The 9,153-nt window shown below is 52.6% G+C and overlaps 1 protein-coding gene across 1 annotated transcript; it reads right to left on the minus strand.

The window, feature by feature from the left end:
• Positions 1–6,939: 6,939 nt before the first annotated feature.
• LOC112119544 (leucine-rich repeat-containing protein 3-like) lies at positions 6,940–8,707 on the minus strand. The gene has a single exon (XM_029913733.1). The coding sequence runs from the start codon at positions 8,630–8,632 to the stop codon at positions 7,865–7,867; it is 768 nt and encodes a 255-aa protein (XP_029769593.1). The 5' UTR covers positions 8,633–8,707; the 3' UTR covers positions 6,940–7,864.
• Between the last annotated feature and the right edge of the window lie 446 nt (positions 8,708–9,153).

Consider the following 9,153-nt stretch of genomic DNA (forward strand, 5'->3'; position numbering starts at 1 on the left):
TCTGGCCCATTTGTAAGTATACTGATCACATGCCGCTGAATACTTTGTTACTGTATTGAGTGTAGGGATTGCTTGTTTTTCGACTGTTAGGCATGTTTAGAGCCATTGTATAAAATACCATTTGGCCTTTGGAATTAATAAAGGAATTTATGGTTGAATTACTGTCTCGTGGCCTCCTGTACTAATTTCAAATATTAATCATTCCAATATGGTGGTTCATTTATTTCTATTGCTGTGGTGCCTCGGAGCCTCAGTCAGAGACTGACACCCCACTGTGCAAGGCGCTGTACTAACAGAACAAAAAGACAGTCCCTGCCCCAAAGAGCTTCCAGTGATGCAGGGGAAACTGGCTAGGAACAAAAGTGAAAGTGACTGGAGTTTTAATTTGAGTGGAGAGCAAGGCAAAAAGTTGTGACCAAGAGTCGTAAAGCATGAAAAACCTTTCATGGCCCCATTACTGTCATCTGAGCACCTCACAATCTTTATGACTTTATCCTCATGCAGCCCTGGAGGCAAGGCAGTGCTGTTATCCCCACTGTATGGGCAAGGAACAGATCCGCTAAGGGACTCGGGCATGGCAACACCTCCCTTTTAGGCACCTTGCCATCCAGTGGAATTCATTGCGCTGTATTCGCCACCCAGGCATGATGAGAGTTAGCCATGGCAGAGAAACCACCTAGGCTAGCCAATAGGGGGGAGGGGAGGTGTGGGTGTGTGTCTCCCCATCTCTTTTGTTGAGCCTGTTCCATTTTGTATAAATAGTCACTACCAGGACTTGAAGCTGGGTCTCCTGCATCCCAGGTGAGCTCCCGACCCAGCCTGCATCCCAGGTGAGCTCCTGACCCAGCAGGCTGTTGGGTGCTCTGGGGGACTTCCTTAATCTCTCCTGTTTGAAGCTGCTCCACTTTGTATAAATAGTTCAACAGTCCTTGACGCAGGTTCAGGTCTCCGCTGCTCCTTCATGCCAAGGCAAATGCCCTAAACACCAAACTATAGAGTCACTCTCGCTTGCTGTGTGGCCCAATGACTATTTAATACAAAGTGGAACGGCTTCAACATGGGAGCTTCCCCATCCCAGAATACCCCAGGGCACAACCCTACCAGTTGGAAGACCTGGGTTCTAGTCCTTGCTTCAAATTGTGGTTATTTGAATACAGGCCTCTGACCTCTCAGCTGAGTGCCCTAACCTCTGGGAGGTCCCACCCCAAGCTATCTTTTGTGGGGGTTAGGCACGTGTATCGCTGGCAGCCAGATGCCAGCTCATGGCGAGGTACCCATGTCTCAGGAACACTGACAAACACATCGCTGGACTCAGGCTGGCTTACCTGTGGGTTAGTGTTGTTAAAGCAGGTATTAAAGTTCCAAGCGTTTAGACTTTATTGAATGCTTGTGAGTGGCTGCCTGCATTAATCTCATTTACAACATCTGTGTCCCATATTGTAAGGTAATGTTCAAGCATTCGTATTGTGAGCCTCTGTGACAGTGTAAATCACTGGACAAGAGAGAGACATGAACTCGTGCAGTGGTTTTCAACATTTTTTCATTTGCGGACCTCTAAAAAATGTCTAATGGAGATGTGGACCCCTTTGGAAATCTTAGACATAGTCTATGGACCACAGGTTGAAAACCGCTGAACTAGCGTAAAGTGCTGGTCTCTAACAGAAGCTGTTACCTCATGGCCAACAGGGAAGGCCCGTCAATCCCAGACAGACTATTGTGGAACATTAAAGAGGACAAAAGACTTTGTTGTTCTGCTCTTCCCTTCAGTGAAGATGAGTCATGCAAGTGGATTCCTCCCATCAGCTGAGTTCACAACTCAGAGTACAGGGGTTTTAATTCCCTCCCCCCATAACGAGAAGGAAGAGTATCTCTATGCTGCTTGGGCTCTGGGGGGCAAGGTTTTCTAGGCATAGGGAAGAGATCCCCAGTGCTTGGCCTGGGTTAGCCCTAAAGGACATATCGAGCTTGCTGATTATAGAAATGTCTATTAATTTTTGAAACGTAAGATTGTAACTCATTTGTGTGGGTATGTTCACCTGCTTGAACCTTGTAAATAACTCTCTTGTTTCTTTTTCCTATATAATAAAAGTTTACCCAAGGCCTGTCTACAAGCATTGGCTTTCGTGTCTAAAGTGCAATTGAGCTGGGGTTAGTGACTGGTCTTTTGGGCCTGGGAGTAACCTGAATATTGCTGTGATGCTTGGTGAAAGGGACCAGCTATCACAAAGGCCGGCTCACTTGGATGCGAGACAGACTGGGCTACCCAAGGGGGCTCTGTAACTCCATGTTAAGGCTGTTAGAGTGCCTTAGATGTTTACACTTCATAGCTGGGTGGTGAACTCTAAGTCTAGAGCTCATAGCTACTTCGGGGTTTGTGCCCGGGTTTGTAACAGTCTGCCCTTAGGTTGCTCTTGAGCCACTGCAGGTCATCAGAATGAGGTGGGAGACCTGAGTTCAAGGTCTTGCTTCAAATTGTGGTGCATGGAGATTTGAAAACCGGTCTCTGACCTCCCAGCGGAGAGCCCTAACCTCTGGGCTGTTGGGTATAATGGTACGTGTAGGTAGGTCCCACACCAAGCTCTTGTTTGTGGGGGCTAGGCATGCACTAAGAATGCCTGCCCCCATCACGAGGAGCTAGACCAGGGGCCGCCTAGTTTGAGAATCCTGCTATGGCTTGGGAGGTTGAGCTATTCGGGGCCATGGGGATTTAGGCAGCTTTGCAAATGCTCACCAGTGGAAACTTAGGCACCTAGGGGATTTAGGTGCCTATATCATTAGATGGCAGCAGGCGCTCAGTGGCCCCTAAGTCCCTTTGTGAAGCTAGGCTAGTTCCTCAAGACGCCTATGTGAGCTGCCCAAGGTCATGCGGGAAGGCTGCGATGCTGCAGAGAATTGCACGCACGCTCTTATCCCAGGTTAGTGACCTAGTCCCCAGATCATTCATTCTCAGTCTAAAATGTGGGGCTGGGGATTTGTCTTAATTTGCTCATGCTTATAACTTAAAGTCAAATTAAAAAAATAAATATGAAACTTGGACTAACATGCACAAAGGCTGAGCCAATAAAAGAAAGCAAACACGCTTAGCACATAACAGGAAACTTTTAACAGAATGAACAATTAACCTGCAGAACTCACAGCCACAAGCTAATAGGGAGCAAAGTGTTTAGTGGGTGTTAATAAAAGATTAGCCACTTGTGGGACCAGCACTATCCCCTGTTCCATTTGATTATAAAAGCCACACACCAAATAATCTCACCATGATGGGAGCTGAACTCATGAGTCCCCACCCCTCCCGGGGGGGCGGGGGTGGGGTAGGAATATTCCCCAAGTGCTATTATTGGATAATAGTTCATTAAGGGACGGGCTGATACTGTGCCACTGTGAACGGTGGGACACCAGACCAGTTCAGACCATTGGTAGTGTTAGGACTAACAGACGTATTGGAGCATAAGCTTTGGTGGGACATTCATCTGACGAAGTGGGTATTCACCCACGCAAGCTCATGCTCCAATACGTCGGTTAGTCTATAAGGTGCCACGGGACTCTTTGTCGCTTTTTAGAGATGAAAGGGCTGGTTATAAATAACCTGGCGAGAGGATGGAGCTTTGCAAACCCAACCTCCGCCCCAGATGGAAATGAGCACTTTGAGCATTAAACAGGCCCACTACAAACGATCTAATTTTCTGACTTGAAAGGCCAGCTCAGTGCAAGTGACTGTGGTGAGGTTCCCGGGCAGCAAGGACGTGCAAAACTGAGGGGCTGTAATTGATCGTGGTCCGGAGCCTTGTCCAGGACGCTCCAAGCAGAACATTTGACCACAGCAGAATGAGCTGGGCTAACAGTAGCTCTCTCCATGGAGATGTCTTCTCTGGCCAGTCATACCTAGCAGTTCCCTCGTGCTGGCAGGAAAATGCCTGGGGACCAGAAGCAGCGCTTCCCAGAGCTGGGCAAGCCAGGAAGCAGCAGGGAGAGGATCTGGGACGCACCTGTGGGAGTGAAGGTGTTCAGTTGTGGAGTCCTACAGGCCTGCACTGAGCCAGTCTCCCCCAGGATGTCCCTCCCTTCAGGCCAGGCTGGTGGGCCCCACGCTGGGACTCCGTCAATGGTTTCCGCCCCAGAAATGAGCAATGCTGCGGGCGTGACACACAGGGGCCTTTGAGGACACCAGGAAACGGGGGGTTTAATTTTTTAAAAACAAAACCAGAGGAAGCCTAAATCGGCATCCAACGTGAGTCAGGAAAGATGCCATTTGGTTCAGCCGTAATCGCCTTAAACCCTCGCCGGGCTGGAGAAATTAAAAAGAAAACCAAGTGCCTGCGTCTCAGCTGAGCTGCAAAGCCCAGGGCCTCGCCCCCTGCTGGCTCTTCTTGTACCAAGAGGCAGAGGGTATGAAATATTAGCATCCCAGCCAAGTGCCGTTCCCCCTCCAGTTTCTCCTCCCCTAACTTGTCCCATAGTGTGGCTGTGAGCTGTTAAAACAGCGGCCCTGTTCTTCCCCAGGGCTGGCTGCATTTCAGGCCAAGGGGGGAGCGACGTGTGTACTTGCAAAGCATTTGACGGTTATTTGGGATGAAAGGCGCTATTGGCAGGCAAACTCTTTGTTCTTCTCCTGCTCTTGCCCGCTGAGGAGAGGCAGAGCGTGCACGCGGGTGGCTGAGAACGACTGGCTGGAAAGTGGTGGCGGGGGGGGCAGATGGGCCCGACGCACCCCTGAAAAGCAGGGATTAGAGGAGAGGGATTTATGGTGGTTTCATTGTTAATCCCCCAGATTAAGCTTTTATGTCCCTGCCAAACCCCCCGCTGCTGTGGGGAGAGGGGGCCCTTGCAGAGAACAGGCCCAGCCTTGGGAAAACTGCCCCCAACACCCACCTTTCACACTCCTCTCAGCCCCCCAAATACAGCTCCTGACCACTGTCTCTCCACCCAGACAGCCTGACTCCTGCTCCCTCCATTCCCATCCGCTCTGCCTCCTCCCACCCCATGACACCTCTCTCCTCACCTCCCCCACGACATGTCCCGGGCCCCTCCCACAACTCCAAGGCCCACTCCGGCTTCTACCACATGACTCCTGTCTGCTTCCCCTGACCTCACTCCCTGTCCCTTTGTCCCCCATCTCCTGCCCTCCCTCACCCCGACTACCTGACTCCCCCCCTCCTCCCTGCCACATCAACTCCCAGCCCATCCAACCTTCAATTCCTGCCCCCTGCCACATACCCCCCTGGTCCCGGCCACCCTTCATAGTGGAGATGGGTCACCAGAGGAGAGGCTGGGCCTGGTTCTGACCGGCAGCACCTCGCTGCCCCATGAAATCACCCAGCCCCTCGGGCCAGGCCGACAGAAAAGGGGCCCCGCTGACACTCCAGGGCTTCCTAGTTCCTCTCCCGCCAATTCCTCAGCAGGCTGACCCAGCGGCCCAGTAGAGTCATCGATTCCAAAGCCAGAAGGGACGACTGTGATCATCCAGTCTCACCGCCTGTATAATACAGGCCAGAGAATTTACCCCAAATAATTCCTTCTGACCTAGAGCAGATGTGCTGAGAAAACATCCCAGCTTGATTTCAAAATGATCAGTGATGCAGAAACTCACCATGACTCTCGGTAAAGTGTTGCAATGGTTAATTACCCTCCCGGTTAGACAAATTCAGACTGGAATAAGGTGCAAGCGTTTAACTACCACTTCCAGCTATTGGATCTTGTTACAGCTTTAAGAACAAGCCTCCTTTGCAATGCGGACATGTCCTAGATCAGTAACACAAACCTCCCCCTCCTAACCCACCTCGTTAGACCAGTACAGTGTGTGTAGAGCAGGCCTTAAACTGATCTCGCTTATTCCTCTTCCCGTATGGGTAGAAGTGCATGTATTTCAATATAACTGCATCCCCACTACAGGGGCTAGACCGCTTTTACTAGAGGGATAGAATTAAAGCACTACAATTTGTGTGTGTAGACCAGGCTTAAATCAGGATTTAGGAAGCCTAATTGTGTTATTAAGATGCATCATGGCTACTCTACAGCAAAGGAAAGGGACTGGCTTATGAGTGTGTCTATAAACCTAATCCGACACAGGAGTTCATGGCTCATACCCTGCCCCCGGAGTAAGGGAAGGGGGCTCGGATTATCAGCCAGCCTGGCCAGAGTGCAATCAAACAGAAACCCCGTGACTAACCAGGCAACAGTGACCTGGAACTCAACTGCCTCGCCTGGGCAGGAGTCGACGTGGCCCTAACAGGGGATCTGGAGCTGTGGCCCGCCTGGGGTCTCACTTCTCTAGGTTTAGCTGGAGGTGGCCGACTGTCCGGCTTCTTTTTCTTCTGAGGCACCGGCGAGTGAGATCAGTGCCTGCTCTCCGCTGGGCCTCGGGAGGTGCCGTGCCGGTACCGAGCGTCCCGGGACGAGTCCTTTCTCGGCACCGAACAAGGATGTGTTAGGAGCCGGGTCCCCATAGCCCGGGTCCGAATGGGGGCATAGAGCTGCATGAGGATCACTTTAAGCCGCTGCTCCCTTTCTTTAAGAGTTCTAGGGCGGAACTCGCAGCCGATCTCACAGCGATCCTTTTGGTGGCCCTCCCCTAGGCATCGTAAACACGAAGAGTGTGGATCACTCTTTGGCATGCGCTTCGTGCAGACCACAGTTTTTAAACCTTGGGGACCGCGGCATACCACGGCTCCGGGGAGTCGAAACGGGGGGGACCCTCAACAACTCTAATCACTAACTAACTAAAACTACTAAGATAACCTATATACAAAGAACTGTTGAACACCCTTGCTAAGCAAGGGCTACGGGACGTTCCAGCCTACCATCACTGGCGGGAAGAAGGAGCTGAGGTCGGCAGGGGTCTATATTGAGCGCCATGAAGGCGTGACTCCAGGGGGCGCCCGCACCAACCCGACGGAGGCTGCTATGGGAAAAATCTTCCGGCCACCGTGCACGTCCGCGCGCACACACCGGATTGGAATTGACATGAACAAGCACTCGAAGAAGAACGCGGAGTTTGGAGACCAGCTCTTTATTTGGTTTGAGTTTCAAAAACCAGCTACAATTCGGCAGGTAGAACACAGCTGTCTATGCTAGTAACTCGCAGCAGCCTTCCCAGCCCCACTGGGTCACTGCGTGCCGCTAACTAGCTGGTTATGAAACTGATCGGTGGTGGCCCAGTTCGGAACGTGTGAGAAGGACAGTGATCCACAGAGGAGGTCAAGCCAAAAATAAGATGTTTAGTTAAGTCAATGGGAGCTGCTGGGCGCTGAGCACTTTTGAAAATCAGGACATTTACTTCGGTGCCTAAATAAAGGGTTTTGTCGTCTAAAATTAACCCCCTAGTTTTGAATATCTCCATCTCCCAGGCAGGTGCTTCTAGACCATCATCAGGTTATTTCTTCACCTCTTGAACAATAAGCTAAATAAGTTGAGCTCCATCAGCCTCTTGCTCTGAGGCAGGTTTTCCAGAACTTGAATCATTCTTGCAGCTCTTGTCTGAATCATCATTTTTTCCATCCTCCTCTTTGAAGAGTGGACGCCAGGATTGGACACTCTTGGTCCAGCATCGCTGTTGTGCTTCAGATTCATGTCCTACTTTATTCTGGAATAACTTCCCCATGTAGACAAGCCCTAAGGTACAGATGGGGGAACTGAGGCACACAGATGCTAAGTGACTTGCCCAAAGTATCACAGGAAGTCTGTGGCAGAGTAAGAAATAGAACCCGGGTCTCTCCTGGCCCAGGCACCACCAGGCCAACCTTCCTCTCTAACCTTTCCAGCATACTCTGTATGGATTTGGTGCCGTGCCGATTTCTCAGCCATCGTGGTTCAAAGTCAAAACCTTCCCCTTTTAAATACAGCTCCCGCCCACTGCAAAGAGTCTGGGTCAGAGGATGGTACTGAGCGTGTCTTCCTCCATCTCCTCCTCCTCCTCCTCCTCCTCCTCTGGACTCGGCTGCTTAATGGGCAGGGACTTGAGATACTCCAGGTGCCTGCGGGTTTCGGCCTGGTTCCGCTGAACGTAGTAGACCACGTAGGCGATGAGCACCGCAAACCAGCAGAACATGGTGACCAGCATGGCCACGTCCGTGGTCCTCTGCTGGACACTGCAGAAGTCGATGCCGGTGTTGAGCAGGAGGGCGAAGGGCTGGCCGACGTACTCCTCCCGGGCCGCGCTGGAGCACACCACGTCCTCCAGCGTCTCGGCCTCCAGGGGCAGGGCCTCCAGCAACTCCTGCAGGGAGCAGCCGCAGTGCCACGGGTTACCGTAGAGGCGCATCTTGGCCCGCAGGGTGGAGGCGGCCTCGGCAGGGCCCAGCTGCTGGAGCCGGTTATTGGAGAGGTCCAGCAGCTGCAAACGGCTGCCCAGCTCCCCGAAGGCGGCTGGGGAGATGTTCTCGATCAGGTTGTCCGAGAGGTAGAGTTCTCGCAGCTGGCGCAGCTCCCGCAAGGTGCCGTCCGGGAGGCCGGTGATCTCGTTGGCGTCCAGGTAGAGCACGCGAGTGTCGCGGGGGATGCCCTGGGGGATCTCCCTCAGCTGCCCGTGGGTGCATCTCACTACCCTGCTCTCCAGCGGGCAGCGGCAGCCCTCAGGACACGCCAGGCCGCCACACTGGCAGAGAACGATGACGAGGAGCCAGGGCAGCGCTGGCATTTCTGCATAGCTCCCCCTGCCTCGCCAGGACACTCACAGCAGGGAAAGAATCCCCGGGACGCGGGCTGGCCACCCCGTCTGGAAAGCAAGAGACAAACCCCAGGATGTAAAGAGCACTGGGAGGCGGGGCAGTGGGGGCGGAAAGATGCTGGCAAGTGTGGGTGTGTGTAGGGATGGGGGTACGCCACTGTCAGGGCAGGCTGCAGCCCAAGAGGGGCCGTAGGATTAGTGGTTAGAGCAGGGAGCTAACAGTCAGGACTCCTGGGTTCTAGCCCTAAAGCTGGGAGGGGAGTGTGGTCTAGTGGGTTAGATAGAGCAGGGGGGCTGGGAGTCAGGACTCCTGGGTTCTAACCCAGCTTTGGGAAAGAGGTGGGGTCTAGTGGTTAGAGCAGGGTGGAATTCAGAGTCAGGACTCCTGGGTTCTATCCCTACAGCTGGTAGGGAAGTGGGTCTAGTGGGTTAGACCAGTGGTTTTCGAACTGCGGATCGCAACCCAGGAGTGGGTCACGGCGGCACTGGTA

The sequence above is a fragment of the Terrapene carolina genome, unplaced genomic scaffold, assembly GCF_002925995.2.
Source record: "Terrapene carolina triunguis isolate 2854851 unplaced genomic scaffold, T_m_triunguis-2.0 Scaffold836, whole genome shotgun sequence".
In the NCBI taxonomy this organism is placed as follows: domain Eukaryota; kingdom Metazoa; phylum Chordata; order Testudines; family Emydidae; genus Terrapene; species Terrapene triunguis.

What these genes read in the sequence shown, in the direction of transcription:
- LOC112119544 (XM_029913733.1), bottom strand. Translation starts at nt 8,632, where the DNA reads ATGCCAGCGCTGCCCTGGCTCCTCGTCATCGTTCTCTGCCAGTGTGGC.